This window comes from Lampris incognitus, chromosome 2 (genome assembly GCF_029633865.1).
Source record: "Lampris incognitus isolate fLamInc1 chromosome 2, fLamInc1.hap2, whole genome shotgun sequence".
Classification (NCBI taxonomy): Eukaryota; Metazoa; Chordata; class Actinopteri; order Lampriformes; family Lampridae; genus Lampris; species Lampris incognitus.
Window position 1 is genome coordinate 15,024,668 of NC_079212.1, and position 21,292 is coordinate 15,045,959.

Genomic DNA, 21,292 nt, shown 5'->3' on the forward strand with positions numbered 1-21,292 from the left:
CCGCTCAGTTGACGTTGTTGTTGTTGTTTTCCTAGCTAGCAGAGAAAAAAACTTTGTTAGCCTTGGTGTAATTCCACGCAAGTGAGGAGTGTCCACAGTCTGGTAAACCTACAACACAGGTTCGCACCAGTTAGAGATGCATAAAAGTCATCATTTAAGATCGTAGTGACTTTAAATCCAAAGTTTTGGAGTTGAGTTGTTTGGAGACGTCACAGGAGACGTGTTACATGTGCACCATCTTGGCTCCCCTCGGGAAACAGATCTCAATGGGGAAACAGAGTTCGATAAAACAAAAGTCACTGAACTCGAGAGCAACAGGCCTTCTGAGTAGTGGGTGGTTGTTTTCAGGATGACAGGCTGTCAGAACAATAATAGCATGGCACCTATGAATCAGTCCTCCTTGGTTGTGAGTCAAAAAGTTTTGCTTTTACGTTGAACTGGACGTAATGGGCAGGATCTATATTGATGGATGAGAAGATTTTCTTCATTAATTTTAATGCACGTTTTTTAGCTGTGAGCCGTATTATTTTGAGATACTTTATTGATCCCTGTAGGGAACTTACACTCTGCATGTAACACATCCTAGCTGTGTAGCTGGGAGAAGTGGGCAGCCACCGTGCAACACCCGGGGACCAACTCCTCTTCGTCTTGCCATGCGTTGGTCAAAGAGTACTAATCCTAACATGCATGTCTTTTTTGATGGTGGGGGAAACCGGAGAACCTGGAGAAAACCCATGGCAGACACGGGGAGAACAGGCAAACTCCACACAGAAGACAACCTGGGATGACCCCCTTCATGGTTGGACAACCCCAAGGTTCAAACCCAAGACCTTCTTGCTGTGAGGCAACAGCGCTAACCACTGCGCCACCGTGCCGCCAAGGTTTTTAATGCTCATGTAGTGAATTCAGGGGGCAGCCGGGAATCCACCGCAGCCAGGAACCAAACCTGGATAGCCCACACCATGGGCGACTGCGCTAACCAGTCAACTAAAGGGTCCGACCCAAACAGTTTTTTTTTTCTTCCATACAGGTTTATTTTTCTCTCCATCACATGAATCACATTATAAGCATCATACATGGTCAGCCATCTAACTCAAAGACTGGTCATAGGCATATCATTCACACAATAATCCTTGACTGCACCACTCCTAAAAAACAAAACAAAACAAAAATAAAAACAAAAAGCCTTCTCGCTGTGTGTGGGACTGCTGCTGATGGCCAAGGCCTAAGCCCACACTCAGGAGAAATCCCCCCTCCCCCCTCCCATAGTGATGATGTCACATTTTGCCTCCAAATGCTTTAATGGAGCGCAGTGTGCCCCAAGTGGGACATCGAGTGCCTTTCACCTTTGAAGGGGAAATGAGCCTTGGGTCATCCCTCGGTGACTGTAAAGGGGCAATCAAACACATAAAACCCTTCAGTGTTGTATCTCTGAGCAAAAGAGAGAAAAGAAAAGAAAAAAACAAGAGTGATGCTAGACATGCATAACAATTTCAAAATGAACCAAACATCAGTCAACCAAGAAATTAAAAAAAAAAAGTCAAGCAACAATAAAAAAAGTCAGTTTTAACACCAGCCACTGTAAAGCTCAATTAGTATATCACCTGTGGCTATTTGTGCATTTGTCTGGCTTTCTAAACTTGAATAAGTAATTTTAGTTTTGCTGAGTGTGAGACTAAATCTTCCCATGAAAAATTTGGCTTTCAGGTTCAACATCTCTTACTCCACTGTTTCTAGAGTTTGGCACAAGTTAATTGGCATACCTCATGAGACTGGAGTTTTTAGGGGCCAGAGCGAGATGTACTTCAAACTACAATGCCAATGGCATTCAGGCAAGCATTTGGATGTAGAGTTGCTGTGATTGTAGACTGTTTTGAAGTATTTATTGAAAGACCTTCTAATTTGCTTGCAAGAGCACAAATGTGATCAAACTAGAAGCGTCACCACACTGAAGTTTCTGATCAGTGTTGCTCCCCATGGGTATGTCACTTACATGTCTCCTGCCTGGGGAGGAAGAGTTAGTGATAAGCAGATTACTGAAGTGAGTGACTTCCTAAAACAACTGTTACCTGGAGATATTGTTGTAGTAGATACAGGTTTAATGTTGGGGATAGTTTAGGACTCTACTGTGCTTCGCTGCAGACACCTGCATTTAGTAAGGGGGAAAAAGCAGTTGTCAGCATACGAGGTGAAACAAACTAGTGAATTTTACATATAGCCTAGGGGCTAAATTTAATCAAAGGTACGGCAGAATCCTGTAAAGTTTCCTGCATGGCAATAAACCCCAAATTAGCTATAACAAGTTACATTGGACGAAAGACCGTTGATCTAGCCATTTACAACTCCAAATCAGCATGAACAGGAAGATATAGAAACACAAATCTCTGCCATACTCCACAGAACCTTTGATTGAATTTAGCCCTAGGTCTGAAAAGTTTGGACTTTAATGAAATGGAGTCCAATTTATTGTTGTACGCTTTTAGTTCTTGTAAATAATCTTCTCAATAAACACCTGATTGCCAAAAAAAGATAAATTCATGTTATTCATGTGTTTTTCATTTGCAAAATATGAATGAATCTAGTGTCTGAGCTGATGTGAGCTCGTGTCCTTTCATCATATTACATGTCAACATGTTACTTTGTAACTTTCTGTCCCAACACTTCTGGAAGTATACTGTTTCTGGGGGAAAAAAAACAACCTCTCAACTAAGGGGAATCACGTCATCCCAGAATTCCATATCAGGCAAAATTCTTTCAACAAAAAATGTCATTAGTTCCACACCACAAAGTCGCAATACTGAGCATCCACAATATGAAGCTTTGCCCGGACTTGGAAGTAGTAAGCATGGCTCCTGTCCAGTGTAACATCATCCCCATCATTGATTAGGCAAAATCTCTCGTCTCCTGCACACAGGCACAGATTAACCTCTTGCTTGCTGTGTGGGCACTAAAATTCACATGTAAACAACAGAGTGAAGATGTTAATTTTTTCTTCATCAGAGGTGTTGCCAAACTTCTTGTCACCTGATTCATGTGGTTGTCCTACCTGTTACCACATAAATCAGCTGACAGGAAGCTTCAGCAACATTTTTGATGAAGACTGCAGGCTTGGCAGTAGGAACATATCAGGTAAAGAAAAAGAACCCTATTGTCTTTGTAAGAAATTAGTGAACTAACCATGCAAACAAGGTATGCATGCCAATATCATTCCAGTTTAAATGCTTTCCGTCTTTACATTAAAGTGAAATTATGAATTTATATGTCGAAAATCTTTTTTTAGCACATTTATAATGAACTGTCATATTACCTTTATATCGCAAATACCAGTTCCATGAGAGTCGCAAGTGGCAATCTCATCAGGCGAGGCTCCCATGTATGGCCACTTCATATTCAGCCAGAGACCACTATCCATACAGGAGAAGCCCTCATTCTCCAGACCGATCAACTTCTCACTCTCTTCTGGCTTGTGCCTCATGTTTGCATCCGTAACTGTACACAGTACCCAGAAACAATAAGATACAAATGAAATGGTAATTTAATGTTTAGTGTTGAATTTAGAAACTTTGGAGTGGGTCAGTATTGTAGGGAACATTATTACGGTTCAGTGGTTTAGATACTGACTATTCTCCTAACCACTATGCCGAATCCTACTCGTGCCTAACCCTTCCCTTATAATATAATTCCTGATGTTGACCCTTGTGCTAGTATTACCCAAAATCTCACATCTGTCTTATCCCTAATCAAACCCTAAATACCTTGTTGTGACTGTGGTGGATTTGTGTGTCTCTGGGTAGCATACGGCCTTAATCAAGCTCTTGGATGATTGCAGAGGGTTAGTCTTAAGAATTTATTTAAGCATAGTGGCAGTTATGCATCCAGCTCTTTGTCGATACAAAATCCTGGAGGCACCCTGGCTTCGAGTTGCCTTCTCTACAGCCTTGACCTGAGAAGGGGTCAGCTCTTCTAGCTGAAAATGCCGGCCTAGCTCTTCAAGCTCTTTGGGAGTAGCTGCAAAATCTCTTATGTTCTGTATTGAAGAACATTTTTAGGCAGCATGCAAGATTTGGGGACAAATTCCTTGTGGTAATTCTCTCTAGCCATCAGGGCAGCAGTCCTTGGATAGTTTCTGCTTAAGGAATCAAAAAACCTAGCATACTTTTCTGACCCTCTTTTCACTCTTGGACATTGAACTGGTTTCTCAAACTTAGGTTGTTCAGTTGACCCCCCAGCAATGGTATCGTCCAGTTATTGTTTTTTGGATTTTGCTGAGAAGTCTAGAAGAGCTACAGGAGTGGCAGGAATCAGAAAAATGTGAAAAGCATAAAGATCAAAGTACCTCCCTACTAAGGGAAATGACAGTAACTGACTTTCTAATGCACACTTCTGCGATCCATAACATGGAAAATTTAAGATATGAGACTGCGACTACAATTTGTGTCGTCTTGCAGTGTTTTTTTTTTCTTTAAAGATTTTTCTCCCCAACTGTACTTGGCCAATTACCCTATTTTCCGACCCCTCCAAGTCATTGCTCCACGCCCTCAGCCAATCCAGGGAGGGCTGCAGACTACCACATGCTTCCTCCGAAACATGTGGAGTTGCCAGCTGCTTCTTTTCACGTGACAGTGAGGAGTTTCGCCAGGGGACGTGACACATGGGAGGATCATGCTATTCCCCTCAGTTCCCCCTCCCCCCCGAACAGGCGCCCCGACCAACCAGAGGCGGTGCTAGTGCAGCGACCAGGACACATACCCACATCCAGCTTCCCACTCGCAGACATGGCCAATTGTGTCTATAGGGGACACCCGGCCAAGCTGGAGGTAACACGGGGATTCGAACCGGCGATCCCCGTGTTGATAGGCAACGGAATAGACCGCTACGCTACCTGGATGCTGCTGTGTTGCAGTGTTTGATATTAGATTCCCTATGTTAGGATCTGCAGAAGGGTGTTTAAGAAATTGACAGTCACTGTCATTTGCCTTGGTAGAGTAGGCTAAGCTACAATTACATGTACACTACCGTTCAAAAGTTTGGGATCACCCAAACAATTTTGTGTTTTCCATGAAAAGTCACACTTATTCACCACCCTATGTTGTGAAATGAATAGAAAATAGAGTCAAGACATTGACAAGGTTAGAAATAATGATTTGTATTTGAAATAAGATTTTTTTTACATCAAACTTTGCTTTCGTCAAAGAATCCTCCATTTGCAGCAATTACAGCATTGCAGACCTTTGGCATTCTAGCTGTTAATTTGTTGAGGTAATCTGGAGAAATTGCACCCCACGCTTCCAGAAGCAGCTCCCACAAGTTGGATTGGTTGGATGGGCACTTCTTTGAGCAGATTGAGTTTCTGGAGCATCACATTTGTGGGGTCAATTAAACGCTCAAAATGGCCAGAAAAAGAGAACTTTCATCTGAAACTCGACAGTCTATTCTTGTTCTTAGAAATGAAGGCTATTCCATGCGAGAAATTGCTAAGAAATTGAAGATTTCCTACACCGGTGTGTACTACTCCCTTCAGAGGACAGCACAAACAGGCTCTAACAGGTACTATTTAATGAAGATGCCAGTTGGGGACCTGTGAGGCGTCTGTTTCTCAAACTAGAGACTCTAATGTACTTATCTTCTTGCTCAGTTGTGCAACGCGGCCTCCCACTTCTTTTTCTACTCTGGTTAGAGCCTGTTTGTGCTGTCCTCTGAAGGGAGTAGTACACACCGGTGTAGGAAATCTTCAATTTCTTAGCAATTTCTCGCATGGAATAGCCTTCATTTCTAAGAACAAGAATAGACTGTCGAGTTTCAGATGAAAGTTCTCTTTTTCTGGCCATTTTGAGCGTTTAATTGACCCCACAAATGTGATGCTCCAGAAACTCAATCTGCTCAAAGAAGTGCCCATCCAACCAATCCAACTTGTGGGAGCTGCTTCTGGAAGCGTGGGGTGCAATTTCTCCAGATTACCTCAACAAATTAACAGCTAGAATGCCAAAGGTCTGCAATGCTGTAATTGCTGCAAATGGAGGATTCTTTGACGAAAGCAAAGTTTGATGTAAAAAAAATCTTATTTCAAATACAAATCATTATTTCTAACCTTGTCAATGTCTTGACTCTATTTTCTATTCATTTCACAACATATGGTGGTGAATAAGTGTGACTTTTCATGGAAAACACAAAATTGTTTGGGTGATCCCAAACTTTTGAACGGTAGTGTACATATATCTTACACAAAACCAAAAGCAACAATATGTGCATGTAAACACCTTTTTTACATTTAATGGCATCAGCCATGTGCACTTTTCCATTGTGTGGGAGGCTGTATCTCGCACCAGCTTCATTGGAAAACAGAACTGCCCCCACATGAGAGCAGGATTCTGACAATCTGCGAATAGAATAGAACAGAATAGAATAGACATTTCTTTATTAACCACAAATAGAAAATTGTATTTTGCAGTCTGTGGGTGTGCACTGGTGATAAGATTTAAAACAGTAGCTACAAACAACAACACCAACATTTAAATCGGGGTTAACAGTTACACAAAAAAGACAGGCAAATATAAATAACTTACCCTGCCATGCAATTGCAATGAGCTGCAATGACTTCTCCGGCTTGTTTCGCGATGACCCACATCTTTAGTGGTGTTTCACCGAACCTTCGAGAGTGATTAACCTAGTAACGTAAAATAAACCATCATAACGTTAACATCAAGAAGCACCACAACATTGAATGTTTGTTGCTAGGTTAAACCACAGAATAAAAGAAAAGCAAGTCATTGTGGAGCACCTTGGTACGGAGGTCGTGGACCCAACCGCTAACAAAAAAGTTTTATGCCTCCATACTTTTGTATGCTTTCATTTGTTTTCTTGAGTAGAAGGATGTCTAGAGGACAAGGAAGTAGCTTATTTGTACTGCCTCAATAACAGGCAAGTATTTCAATTCAGTTGAAAAATCGCTTCTCTTCATAACATAAGGATCACATCCAACATATCTTGTTGTCTTTATGCATGCTCAATAATCCAGGTAGGAAAATCACCGAAAGTTGAATCAGTTCATCTGGACACAAAGTTTATTGAGCGAAACGTTTCATCACTCATCTAACTGACCTCTTCAGTCTCAGCTGACTGCAGGTATCCCCACCCTTATAAACAATACAGTGGTATAATGACCGAAAACAACGATCGGTTTCATATGCAAATTGCCGTGACCATTAACTAGAGTTACAGTGGCCATGTGTACTGTTCGCACTGTAAGATGGCAACAGATGTACTCTTAGCGCCCCCCCCCCCTTCAGGGATGGTTGTATGGTTGTTTCCTCTTCACATAGATGGTCTCGACTCCTCGTTCAAACCAGTGTTCCTCCCTATCAAGGATGTGCACATCCTCATCCTTGAAAGAGTGGCCACTGGCCTGTAGATGGGTGTAGACCGTGGAGTCCCGGTCTGATGAGGTAGCTCTTCTGCGTTGTGTCATCCTCTTCGCCAAAGCCTGTTTGGTTTCCCTGATATACAAATCATGGCAATCCTTCCGGCACTTAACAGCGTACACTATATTGCTCTGTTTTTGCCAGGGGACCTGATCCTAGGGGTAGACCAATTTCTGTTGCAGTGTGTTTTGGGATATGAAAGCAACTGAGATGCAGAGTTTGGAAAACATGCCTCTCAATTGTCCCACAACTCCCGCCACATACGGAATCACCACTGGTTTACGCTTAGACAGTGGTTGTTCTTCTCTCTCCGATCGGCTGGTGCACTGTTTTTATGTCTTCATGGCTTTGACAAATGCCCAGTTAGGATAACCACACTTACCCAGGGCCTGCTTAATGTGGGACTTCTCCCTTTCTTTGGAGACTGTCGGTGGGGACGTTGTCAGCTCGGTGGTGCAGCATCCTGATGACTCCTAGTTTGTGCTCCAGTGGATGATGAGAGTCAGACCTTCAGTACTAATCAATATATGTGTTGGTTTACGGTAAACATCAACTTTCAAATGTCTCCTATCACCAATTGCAATTTCACAGTCTAAGAAGGCTCACCTGTCATTTTTCACATCCTCTCTGGTGAAGTTGATGTGATTGTCCACAGAGTTAATGTGGTCAGTGAAATTTGGTACATCCTGAGATTTAATTTAACTCAGGTGTCGTCCACATATCCGAACCAATGGCTGGGTGGTGTTGCTGCATAGGGCATTACAGCCCTCTTTTCCACTTCCTCCATATACAGGTTGGTAACTATAGGTGAAATTGGGGAACTCATAGCGCATCGGTGTTTCTGCCTATAGTACGGCCCCCTGTATGTGAAGTACGTGGACTGAAGACACAGCTTCAGGAGCAAACACACTTGGTCAGTGTTGAGGGTGGTCCTATTGTTAAGGGTGGGGTCATCCTGTAAATTCATATGGACTACCTACACTGCTTCATCAACAGGAACGCATGTGAAGAAGGACATAAAATCATAAGAGACCATTGTTTCACCCACTTCCATAATGGTGTCCCTCACCTTAACCACAAAATCCATAGTGTTCTGAATGTGATGCTCAATACTGCCTACCAAGAGATTAAGAATAATGCCAGAAACTTAGAGATGTTATAGGTCACTGAGTTAATCATACTAACAATAGCCCATCATAGCACACCCTTTTTATGTATCTTAGGTAAACATACAATCTAGGTGTAGCTTCCCCTGGGTATAATCTATGGTACAACATTCTGTCAATAGCATTGTCTTGTTATAAAAGCTTCAGACAATCTATCACCTTTTTCTTATTACCACTACCTGGATCTTGTTTCAGGGTCTCCTTAGTATTTATGTCACTAAGCAACGTCATAACTTTCTCGTGATAGTGTGGTTTAATAAAACCATGCACCTACCTTTGTCCGCTGGAAGGATGATGATGTTATTGTCCTTACTGAGAGTTGTGAGTGCATTCCTCTCGTCTCTGCTGATGTTGGACAGTGGCGGCTTCGCATTGCTGAGGCATGCTGAAACTGTCATCCGCAGTTGCTCCACTTCCGGGTCTGTAATGTTGTTATGGATCACTGATTCCATGGCTGTGATCGCTTCAACTGGCGGGACTTGCCTCAGCGTGACAGCAAGATTCATTCCCTTTAGCAAAGATGTCTTTCTCTGTGTGGGTGAGTTGTTTATCGGGCAGATTCTTCACTCACTTGTCCACATCGCTGGCGTGTCTGGTGTCCGTCTCTCTGCCTGCGGTTGAGGGTGCAGTCAATTGTCTGCCAATGTCCCTGGCATACAGCAGGTAGATCGAACTTCTTTTGCTGCCTGGTTTTCGACTTTCCATGTTGTGCAAGACGAGCCTCCTCGGTGTACTCAATCACATGATGGAAAGTGGTCTCATCTAGACGTGACATAAGTCTCTGTTGGATCTGCTGCTCTGGCTTTCAATACGTCAATGGTAAAATTAGTCTGTCTCACCCATTCATACAACAGTTGGCTCTGTGCCTTCTGGATGGTCCTACTAGCTCAGTGGCTCTTGACAAGATTTCATATGCAGGCTCTTAGGTGTGATCCCGCTCTGTCTGCACATGAGGCTGAATCTCAGCATGATCCTTCCACGTGCTACTTTCCCCTGGTGAAATTCCTCACTGCCAGGTGAAAAAAAGCAGCTCGCGACTCCACATGTATCGGAGGAGGCATGTGGTAGTCCGCAGCCCTCCCCGGATCAGCAGAGGGGGTGGAGCAGTGACCGGGGTGGCTAGGAAGAATGGGGTAATCGGCCAAGTAGAATTGGGGAGAAAAATTGGGAACCCCACCCAGAAAAAAATGCGAACATACATTTACAGTTTACCTAATTTTACCTGCAGGCATCTTGAAATATTCAACCATCTATCTACCTGCTCATCAACTCCTTAATTATAACAGAATATAGTAACTTTCACTACTCATTTAACGCATCATGGCCCCCATCCTATGACTACTGTAAAAATTACTTTCATGTAAAGGATAAGACAATGCAATTTTACATGTAAAGTGATTACATTGATTCGAGAGAAAAAAAACCCATCTTGGTCACACTAAATCAAGAACGTCCATTTCCGTTGACTGTTGTTTCTCATGTATAGATTCACAGCATTATTATTCTTAACAAGAAATGTATGCTCCGTTTAACTACATAATTTTGAGACAGAAACAAAGGCCCGCCTTTTATGTTCCACAGCTGCCTTTAATGCTTAGCAGAAAGGCACTAAATTGAATTACGGAAATATTTTCCCACTGTTGTAACAGAACAACGTCTTGTAATATGTAATGGCTCCTTGCTATGCTAATAATGGTTTACACGCCGAACAACTGTGGTTTGAAAATTAATTTAAGAGTGTTGTTGACGAAGAGCGTTGGCCACTGGAAAATAACATCCCATCCATCCACCAAATACAGATTCTTTACACTGAAACAGAACAGGATAAAGGCCAGCACACATGTACATGATCAAGCGTGGTATAAAAATGTCTGTTTGAGTAAAACTGAGTGATCCTCAGTGAGACACATCCCAGTCATATTAAATCTTCTTACTCAGACTTTGCGGGAAATTGTCTGAATCTTTTCTAATGCATGTCACACCAGTTCCAGCCATTCAGTAAAACAGATGCTATTTGCAAAATTTTGGTCACATTACCTTTAAATATAGTTTGGTTTTATACTGCAGAACTCAAAAGGTATGTCAAGTCAATTCAGTGAGCCTTATTGTTACCCTTTTTTTCTGAGGCTTTACTTTCAACCCATCACAGACATTAAAGCACTTGACAGTTATTGTTTCCTACATGTTAAATGTCCTTTTTTTAAAAAAACAAACAAACAGCAACTATATCATTCAGCCGCTTTTAATTTTCTGATTCTTCTGTCACAATGTCATTTTGACCGACAGTACAGCTGTCAATTCATAAGTTATATTTACTTAATTGGCCCCACTAATACAATAAACATTTTTCCCCTTCTTGCATCATTTTATGGATGGAATTTCCCCTTGTAACAGGATGGAAATTAATGTGATGGGGCAAATTACTGTGACTCTCTTCCTTCATTCCACGGGGCTCCACAAATAGACAGTACAGGCAACGTCATTTTGTTTATTATTATTTATTATGTTTTATAGTGTTGGTTGTTGCGCAATGACAATAACACTAAGGGGGAAAAGCAACGGTAACATGCATTCAACAAAATACATTGCTGACACCACAGAGCTAGGTAAGATGAAATCCCAAAATTATAAGTGAGGGGGAGGTACGGGGCTCCATCCCTGTAGTTTAACTATCCAAGAAGTAGCTCAGTGTCTATGTTGCTTACATCTGTGCAAATACAGGCTGTCTTCCTTTTGGAATACGCTGCGGTTTTTGCAGTGTGTCTGGCTGAGCCTAAACGCTTGTGGTCGGATAGACTCGGACTTCTAGAAAGTGTTGATTTTACAATCCAACTAAAATGTCTGTCTGTCTGTCTGTCTGTCTGTCTTATGTATGTATGTACGTGTGTGTATATACTACATGTATGTATGTCCTCAGATTTTCTCGACAACCGTTCACCCGATCGACTTCACACTTGGCGAGTATATTGCTGAGGACCCAATGAAGTGCAGTGTAAAGAGTGAAGATGTTTGGATGAGGTTGGCAAGAAAATCGAAGGACCGACAGACATACATATACACATACATACAGACAGACAGAGGCGTTCTTCCCGCGGCAACCGGACGAACAGCGCCACTCTGCCATTAGATACCACATTGTGGTCACAGGGGGAATTACACCCGAACGGGGAATTACACCCGAACGGGCACTGCACTAGTCTAGCAAAATAAAGGGAGAATAACAACCTACTTGGGAAATGAAATATGATATGAGAAGCCCATCAACCTTTAGACTTGTTTACCAGATTTTAAATGAGCTTACGGTAAGAATATTGCATTGTACTTTAAATGTATCACTTTTTAATTAACTTTAGATTTAGATCAAAAGACAAATTTAAGTAAAAACATCCAAAGCAGTTTTTTTTTTTACTAACAATAAATTTCTCTCCAATGAGGTAATTTTAATGCTCATAGCTCGCGAGTTGGAGCGCACGTCCAGTTACATCCATTTTTTTCCTTTTCTTCTTTCTTTACTCGTTACTTTTCATAATCGTCCCAGTTATGTCCACGTGGTACTAGTTTTCACACATGTTTCTGTCGGCCAAAGAGGATTTCTAATGTGTGCCTATATGAGGGAGGGAGTGCGTGAGTGAATGAAATTTGAAACAGGTTGTGAAAAAAAAAAAAAAAACTCTTGCAGCCAACCTCTGCAGCAAGGCGTGTTAAAGAGCCACCTACTGGATGAGGAGGCGAGTTTAAATCGGTGAGAACTTGTTTAGATGTGAGGAAGCTCACAGGCTGGACACCACCCCACCCCACCCCACCCCTTTTTAAAAAAAATTTTTTTTTATAGATCCGATCAGGGCGCAAGGGTTTGAAATCCCCCAGTTTGCAGTAAACCGTATTGTGTGGCTATCTTGGCCTCAGTAGTCGTCACACCGGACACACTGTTCTCCCTTGCGTAAGTCACTGCTGTCCCACACACAGCATTGACATTTCAACTTATTTATAGATAGTATGCTCCACCCGTTTATAACAATTAAGGAAAACCAGAGCCACAACAGCGCATCTATTCCGCCCCATTATGAAAGAACTTGTGATGGGGACAGTGTGACAGGATGGAACATTTCATCTTGAAATGGCCATCGCTTTCCTCGAGGGCAAGGTTACGTCCACCCGTGGTGTGCGTTCAACCTACAGTAACATGCTTTTAGCATAACGAAAACTGGATTTAGAAAAAAGTTTCATAAAAGCTATTCTCAACATGAAGGGGCGGGCGGGTTAAGTCTGAAAGACCTCATCTAACATGAAAAAACAAATTGAAAGAATAAACGAACACAACTTGCCAGCAGTTGAACCTCCCTAATCCATTATATATATAAATATATATAATTTGCATATATATACATGCAAATAAGGCCATTTTGATTACAATTTATATGTTTTAATTACTTTATCGTATGTGTATTGGGACATAACTGTATTAATGCAAATGACAAAGGTTTAATATTTGTACAATAACAGTTTGGTTGTGTTTTGCTTTGAAATATTAACATTGTTATGGGCACGTGTAAATGGCTGTAGTGATATATATATATATATATAAAAAAAAGAAAAGATAAATGTCACATGTTGCCTCTTTTGAATAACATTTTGATTTATCGTCATAACAACAAGTCTTGTACTCCTCATTGGGCTGCACAGACGCATACAGCACGCATTTTGTGGAATTGCTCATTTAATACCAACCACTCAGACAGAATTAAACTATTTTACCAGAGTCAGATGAGGGAAAGTCGAGAGAAAAAATAAAATCAGGAAATTGGGCAATGCCTTTCATTCCCTTTCAATAATGTTATCAAATGAGCAATGTTATGGCTTGAGGCTATAATCATTAAACGCCCTACCATGTGCGAAATGAATGTAAAGATACTATAATCCCATAGATTTCTGGGAATGCTACGCTTGTTTCCAAAAAAGGCATCTTTCTTGTGATGCCGCTGTGGTGGTCATGGCATTGGACTGATTCTCATCCAAACCATTAAAAATAGCTCTCTTTGTTTGCTTTTGTTCATTGGCTTTGGGAGGGGGGGGTGGGCTTTTATCGGACTTTCTGTTATGAATATTTGTGTTTTTACTTGAAAAAAACCCCTGGAAAAATCATGCAGTAGTTGAAGCAAACCTTTAAGTTCTGGTGGTGCATTGACTGCGTGGACGGCCATTGGCCATAGGTGGGTTTGGTTGGACGTGGACAATGCAAAATCAGTGAGGATAAGTGAATCTTTCTGTTCCTCATAAAAGTGGTGAATAAAGTAAAAATGGGTTATAAAGCACCTTGGCTTCTTTAATGAGCTCATGAACTGCTCTGGGTTTTGTTTGATTTTTTCTCATTACATATATAATGTTTACACGTTACCCTCGTAAGAACATTGGTAGAGAAAACATGTTGTGCATACGAAGTACTGATAGTTTAAGTTTTATTATCAATTATATGATAGAATATAGTGAAATTAATAAATAACTTGTGTGGCTTAGATCATATAGTAAATAGAGACACATCATTCAACATACACATAGCTATTGTAAAAATAAAACTTTTAGTTAATTTGAAGAGATATCTGCAATGGATATGGCATACACATAATATACACAGCAGATTAGATTGTCTCAAATAATATGATACTCTGTCTTCACTCATAGCCAAGCTTTAGATTAAATAGTTGAATATAAAACATCAAATTATGATATGAACGGGAAAACTCTTGTGTCACTAATGATGGATAAAATGTCCAGCTTCACGTGTGCTTCATACTGCTGCAGTGATGTGCTCTTTAGTGCCTTTGAGGAAAGAGGAAATATAAGGAAAATACACTGAATAGATATTCAATAAACACTGCAGCCATACACTCATGTCTGTCTGTCTGTCTGCCTATTCCAACTAGCCAACTATTTATTAGTTTGTTTCCTTGTGTGTTGGTTTAGTTGTTCTTTCAATGGGTTATGATTATCAGGATTTTGGATCTGTTGGGGGCGGTATCGAGGTGAGCGGTGTCATTGAATGTCAGGCTGTGGAGGGGCTGATACTCACATTACTGTCCCTCTGCTTCTACGTCCTGCGTGTCTCTGTTTAATCTAAGTGGTAAAAGTACGAGTTAGAAGTCATTTTTAAGGACAAGAACAAGGTCGTAATTTTCAATTATGGATTATGTTTTCTTACCTTGAGTTCATGTACGAACTTGATCTGTGATGAAAATGGTTGCTCTGTTAGGGGGGGAAAAAAAGATTTTCTCAACTGACGTCAATCACTGGCAAAGTGATATTCAAAAGTGATAGGCAGGCTGAAGCTGGTTCTTGCATGAAAAGTTAATGTGAAAAAGAAAACATGAAACTCTAATAATGTCATACATCACACAGGGAGAGCTTGAAGTTGATCTTGTGTATTTTGTAATATCCCAAATAGAAAGGCTTTGTATTTTAAGATTTACCTGCAGTCTAGTCGCCGCCTGCTTTTGGTTAGTTTTTGCCCACTGTGTTTAATATTTAGGTTATGACATTGGGCTGGCAACCTGAAAAGTATGGCTACGCTTCCAAAGTTCCCCTTCGCTGACATCTGATTGCAACGTGTAACTAAATCTATGACAGCCGTGACACCTGAATGAACAAAACCTAAGTACCTTTTGTGTGATGAGACAGTAGAGAGTGAACATGAACAGCAGTCCTCCACAGATGGAAGTGATTATGAAACCGAGCTTGTAAACATCTCTTTCTGGACTCCTTTGAGAGGCTTTCGCGGAGAAATTTTCAGTTCTGTCTGTTGAACACACACAGGATCCACCATGATAGTAGCTTCAGGCATGAGCATAGTTCGTCACAGAAATTCCCAAATGGTAAGCTAATCGAATAATAAGATAATGATAATAACTAGATTTCCACCTGTAGCTTGGTGCTCTATGGGTAGGTTTGTGGAGAGTTCTGTCGTGAACCCAAAGGCTTCTGTGTATTCCCTCTGGCAGCTCCAGTCTACCGGTGTGTCGCTAGTCGTCACCAGCTCCCAATACACGGACAAGACTTCCAGAGCCTTTCGCAGTGCCTCCGAGGGGGACTCTTTGAGGGAGATCTCAAAATTCTCTGGTTTATCCTGAGGGATGTTTCACACAAACCTCTTAGGCGCAGTGTGAATGAGCTCAAATCTGTGTTGTCACAGCAGCTACGATAAGTTTTCATGCTGTTTTTGATATTTTGATAATCTCTTTTCATGCTGGGCAGCTCCTATAACATTTCCTGTTAAAACATCAAGTCTCTGAAATGTAAATTAAATCCAGTTCAATTTCAATTCAAAACCTTATTGCAGACTCAGGGTCCATAACAGACAAAGACAAATAGGTAAAAGACAAACCCTAGACAATACACAAGAGGAAACACAATAAATAGCATAAATGGAACACATCAGTGTCTTTAAGAAGGCAGCTATACCAGTGGTCCCACTGCCGGGTAAAGCAAGTCCATGTCCATCTTCAAAAACAAAAAAACAAAAAAGCAAGTTCACCTCCACCTCCTCATTAATCTGAGGCACACATCTCTGAGAGTAGATGTTGAGGATGAGAGCTCTCAGAGACTGGACGTAGCCGTCATTGACAGAGCCCCGTGTATATCTGAAGTGGGTGGTGAGGAGTTCCAGGATCCAGGGTAAAGCAGCTTTTACAAAACAGCATTTGCTCTGAGACAAGAGGCAAGAGGGGGGAAAACAACATCAAACGTCGACTTTATTCAACGGAAAATGTGATAGTTTGGAGTCAAAGCGAAAGGGTTTGTTTGTTTTTTTGAAATGATCACATCACAAAGTAAAAGTTACCTTACCAAACCTCTCCGCTCTATGAATGTGTAGGTAATTGAGCACCCGCTCCTCAACTGGTTATCCATCTGTGCAACAAGAAACACGTTTCAGATGAACTGTGCAGGACGGTTTGGACTCGTTCCAGCTATCAAGGCTGTTTTCACATATGCTGGTCCGAAGTCAAGGGCGACCCCCCCCCCAACACACACACACACACACACACACACACACACACACCTCCCGCTGGTCTCCAAACACATTTGGTCGCGAACCCCGGTGCGTAAGGAACGTGCAGCTTTTATTTACAAATGTCGCTAGGCAACGACACGTAAGGGAGGCAAAATTGAACGCTACACTATATATCTTCTTCTCTTGGCTTGTTCCCCGTTTCCCAGGGGTCGCCACATCGGATTTGATAGTTTCCATCGGTACCCAGTAAGGGCACAGCACCGATGGCGGTCTTCCCAACCCGCATAATGATTTGGCAAAATTACACGTCGGATGCCCTTCCCGACACAACCACTAACCCTATGGTCGGTAAAAAAGGTAAAGCCACACTGTATTTTTTTAATTAATCTTTTCGTTAATATGGTGTCATCACCAAAATAACTGCCCGGCGGTGCCATAAACGCGTCCCGCTGTCTGAGAGTGATATGAGCTGCTCGGATAAGGAGGTTTCTGCGGAGACGGGCGGGCGGCAATACGAAATGAATCTCTTAGATAATTTGAAAATGTCGGCGTCCTTTGTGAGTATTCTCCCATTTTTCAGCCACCCAAATTCCTAATAAACACGAGATTTCTCCCGTCGACCACAGCGCACCTATCTAGCTCATGATTGTGCGACCGTCAAACAAATTACACGTCATCGATAGCGTTCACTTCGGATCGGATCAGGAAGTAAACGCTATTGATGACGTACCCTGCCTATCTGTCCAGTTGGTCGACACATGTTCCCACCATACGGTAGACCGCTGATCCGTCCAAGTTCTCCTACAACAAATCACCTTTAAATGCTGAAATTACTAATTAACATGCGCATTTCAAAAACGCTTACAATCTTCAAAATAGTGACCAGAGGACAGCTACGTGGCAATTCACGCTTGTCGCATCAAAAACAAAAAACACTTCGGGACTAATGGCAGGTAGCCCACACTGTTCGCTAAGTTCCCTAAGTGACTTTTCACCGTTGAAGTACTGTAGATAGTGGGGAAATGTGCCCCTTTTTAAAATGTGCTGTTAAAAATAGCTTTTCCGGAAAAAAAAATATTTGACGTACTTACCAGGTGCCTGACTGTCAGCAGGTGCTCCCTCGTGATGGAGTGTCTGCATGGACCAGGGACCTCAGCCATGGTCAGAGGGAAGCTCAGGAACATAAGCACACACAGACACTTTACCTGCAACTGATACAACCACAGATCATCCTTTCACCCCTAAAACATAAGTCAACTGCTTCTGTAATTGACCTAAGGGAAATCAAAAACAAAACAAAAACAAAACTGAATCGTAGAAATCAAAGCTTGTCATTATAAAAGAAGAACCAAGCAAGCAAGTTTTAATGGCAATCCGTTGGTCAAAGCTAGGACACTGATATATATATAAACAAAATTGAGAAAGAAAGCTTAGTGGATCGGTTGCGATTAACAATAAATCAGCAAGACCCCTGCAGTGCATCTTCACGGCAGCACTGCACAAGAGGCAGTTTATTTGCTATTTGTTGTAAAACCACATTGGAATTTAAAAGGCTGCAGAGCTCCATCACATGACATTAACCACAATAATGTGAAGTTCTATTCTTAGCAACCTTAAAGGAACTTGTGTTTAACTATGCAATGCACCGGCCCACTTTCTCATGTCATGCCAGTTTGCCGAACAACCCAAACATCCCATCTTGTCTCGCAAGTACGGTCTGAAAGAGTAAAAAAAAAAGCATTAGGCAAAGAGACCATCAGGCAGCTGGTGATTCCCACTAGCAACTCTCCACAGGCAAATGGGCTCCATATGAGCTTTCTACCCCTCCGCTTCAGCTTGCACAGCGTAGAAGAATGCTGATGATCGGCAAGTACATGTTAATGTACCATCAACCACCGAGAAAATGTTGCTCGTGATGCAAGAAAACGCTAACTTAGGCTGTCTTCAGATATGTCAACAAAGTGACCAACACGGATTTAAAACACAGCTGTCAAAATGTGACAAGCGAGAAGTGATCCTTGAAAGAAAAGCTCCTGACTCACTGAGCCCAAGACGTTGATGCTGCATTTGCTAGCGTTTCACAAAGACAGAAGGATGCCAGCAGTCTCTTGAACTGAAACCATACCAGATGGTTGATTTAGTGCCTATCTGACATGCATTGTGAGAAAAAAAGGCTTTTCTTTGAAACTCCGCAGGCACCAAATATCTGTTAACATCCATTTTTGCTGTTTCCCCTGTCCTCTCCAGAGTGGCAATTGAATTAAACATATGGGAATTCAGTTTCCCTCAAAACTGATGTCAGTAGCGTGGATTGTCCTTGAAAGTTTGTCCTTACAAGTTTGCAGTTTGGATTTGTCTGCGTGCAACCCTTTGGTTGTATTTTTATCTTTTGTGTGCTCAATATTGCAAGTTGTGGACGCATTGTTTGATGTGTTTTCGACACTAGAAGTGGGCGACATTGGAATAAATGGTTTCATGTGGTTTTGACTTTTAACTTAAGGAACAATATAAACAAAAACATGTCAAAATAAATGCATTTCGGCAGGGATACGAGTAACCTTTATGCTTTGATGCGAACCATGATTTTATGTATTAGGTTGACATGCTTGGAGTGAAAAACAAATTTCCAGTGGTAATCTGTGAATGTTATAAGGAATTTACTTAATGACTTATCATCGTGCATAATAAAATTTGATGTAATCTAATAGAAATGCTAATAGTGCTGTAATGTGGTAAATGCAAAAGAAGCACATGATGCAAAAGTCACATAATATCACATGATTTTCTTTTTCCATGCTATCCATGCAGTCTGTATGTAGGTCAGGAACAGCACCAACATCAAACCACAAACCATACAGAATCGGTATTCCAACCACTTCTGCAAACATTCATAATTATCCTAAGCATGTTGCTAATGTTGTTATCTGTTTGTTGTTTTGTTGCATCATAAGTTGCCAGTTTATCAGACAGGTCTCACCTACCTCAGTTTTCTTCTGAATCAGGGTTGGCACAAGGATGGTCATCTGGTACACGTTTGACAATGTAAAAGACCACACTCCTCTGACACACACATTGAAGCGGAGCCTTTTCTTGTATGCAGTTTCACTTCTCAGGAATGGGGTTTGCCGTTAAACTGACACAAGTGGTGCTTTTCCTCCCAGCATCGACTGATGTGCTCCTCCCGCACCAAGTGAGTTCACCCTGAGACAGCCCGCTTTGGCTTGCAGACTCTCTCTATAAAGACCTCCCACCACTCTCGTGCTCAGCTAGATACAATGCCCCGGCATGGACCTTGCAGATGTCTAGTGACAAATCAGCTTCTTTTTTTTTTTTCTTCATTTGTTTTTTTTTTTTACTTTAACATTTATATGAAACGCAGATCAAAAGCACGGAGGTTTCATAATAGCTTAAGAGATCTCACTAAATGGAAATGAATGACGCAGTCAACGGATTAGTTTGTGATCCTCAGTTAAAACCTTTTCTCGGAGAAAAACGAGAAGGAAACCGAAGACCCTTCAGACTAGAAGATTTGCACTTAAGAGGTGTACAAGGGCATCTCAATCAATGTAGTTAGCTGATTCAGACTAAAAAGAGGTCCATAATATTATTCCTGGTCATTCAGAGATGATATTATTTTTACTATCACCCCACTCATGGAGTTGAGAGCATTTTACTTGTTGACTCCCTCTGGGGAACTCAACAATGTGTAGCTAAGTGGTGGTCTGGTGCTCTCTGTAAGACCTGGCCGGACTCTTAACACAGATGTGGTTCAGGAGATAGGCGTTCTCATAAAAGACCTTCAGACTCTTAAAAGAGAGTAAAAGAATGTCCTGGGATGAATTAAGGACAGAGGAGAATTCGTACTCTTCGCATTATAAGCACATGGGCCCTGAGTCAAGCAGCGCTGCAATATTATTGTCATTTTCACCCAGCTGACTGTGGGCAACCAACCAAAACTATATCAGTTCAAAGCATCCAGGATTACAGAGGGGGCGACAGGATGAATTTTGAATCATCACCTGGCCTGTATTTTATGTTTGTTTACTCTGGGGCTATAAAATTCCGTCTTGATATGTACGACACTCGGGATTTCAGCGGCTTCAAAACCATGAGTGTGTCATTCATACAGTACATTGGTCTATTTTGACCTATTGTTTTCCTCACTTTTTTGTTTTATGATGTTTTTACTTTCTCCTCACCCTCCTTGAATTGATAGAAAACATTGGAATACTTCATCCTTTCCACATGTATCTTTAACATGAGTTCAGAAATTATAAGGTTCCCCACACACTGGATAGCCTCTTTATTTGTAGGCCAACTTCATAACACAGCTAAAGTTGAATGTGGTAGTTGTATCTAACGCTGGCTAGCAGATTGATAGTGCTAGCAATTCCACTCATCCATCCATCCATTTGTAATCTATACCAGTTTAATCCAAGTCGGGTTTAAAGGGGAGCTAGAGCCTATGTTTTGCAGACAACACCACCATCCTGGGTCTCATCTCCAAGAACGATGAGACCAGCTACAGAGAGGAGGTCAGCATCTTGCCAACATGGTGCCAGGACAACAACCTCTCTCTCTCAACATCTGCAAGACTAAGGAGATGACTGTGGACTTCAGGAAGCGGCACCGGGGTTCACGCCCCCCTTCACATTGATGGAGCTGATGTGGAGAGAGTCTCCTGCTTCAAGTTCCTCAGTGTGTTC

The 21,292-nt window shown here is 41.6% G+C and overlaps 1 protein-coding gene across 4 annotated transcripts; it reads right to left on the bottom strand.

Annotated features, from left to right (window-relative positions):
• Positions 1 to 13,688: 13,688 nt before the first annotated feature.
• Positions 13,689 to 19,758, bottom strand: csf1b (colony stimulating factor 1b (macrophage)). Of its 4 annotated transcripts, none has more exons than XM_056272931.1 (9): positions 19,568 to 19,758; positions 17,678 to 17,797; positions 16,421 to 16,483; positions 16,110 to 16,280; positions 15,497 to 15,701; positions 15,238 to 15,374; positions 14,781 to 14,824; positions 14,652 to 14,695; positions 13,689 to 14,401 (listed from the first exon to the last, which is right to left on the bottom strand). In XM_056272931.1, exons 1-8 carry the CDS (start codon positions 19,607 to 19,609, stop codon positions 14,653 to 14,655), a joined length of 825 nt encoding a protein of 274 aa, XP_056128906.1. In that variant the 5' UTR covers positions 19,610 to 19,758; the 3' UTR covers positions 13,689 to 14,401; position 14,652. The 4 variants fall into 4 exon arrangements, with proteins under 4 accessions (XP_056128906.1, XP_056128907.1, XP_056128908.1 ...); XM_056272932.1 differs by having other exon boundaries at positions 17,678 to 17,860; positions 19,568 to 19,616; XM_056272933.1 differs by lacking the exons at positions 17,678 to 17,797; positions 19,568 to 19,758 and adding an exon at positions 16,999 to 17,206.
• Between the last annotated feature and the right edge of the window lie 1,534 nt (positions 19,759 to 21,292).

Coding starts and splice junctions, on each gene's coding strand:
- csf1b (XM_056272930.1), bottom strand. CDS start 16,823: ATGGAAACTATCAAATCCGATGTGGCGACCCCTGGGAAACGGGGAACA. Junction 15,702..16,109: donor AGATTAATGAGGAGGTGGAG/GTGAACTTGCTT, acceptor AACATCCCTCAG/GATAAACCAGAGAATTTTGA. Junction 14,825..15,237: donor ACTGTCTCATCACACAAAAG/GTACTTAGGTTT, acceptor CCCCCCTAACAG/AGCAACCATTTTCATCACAG.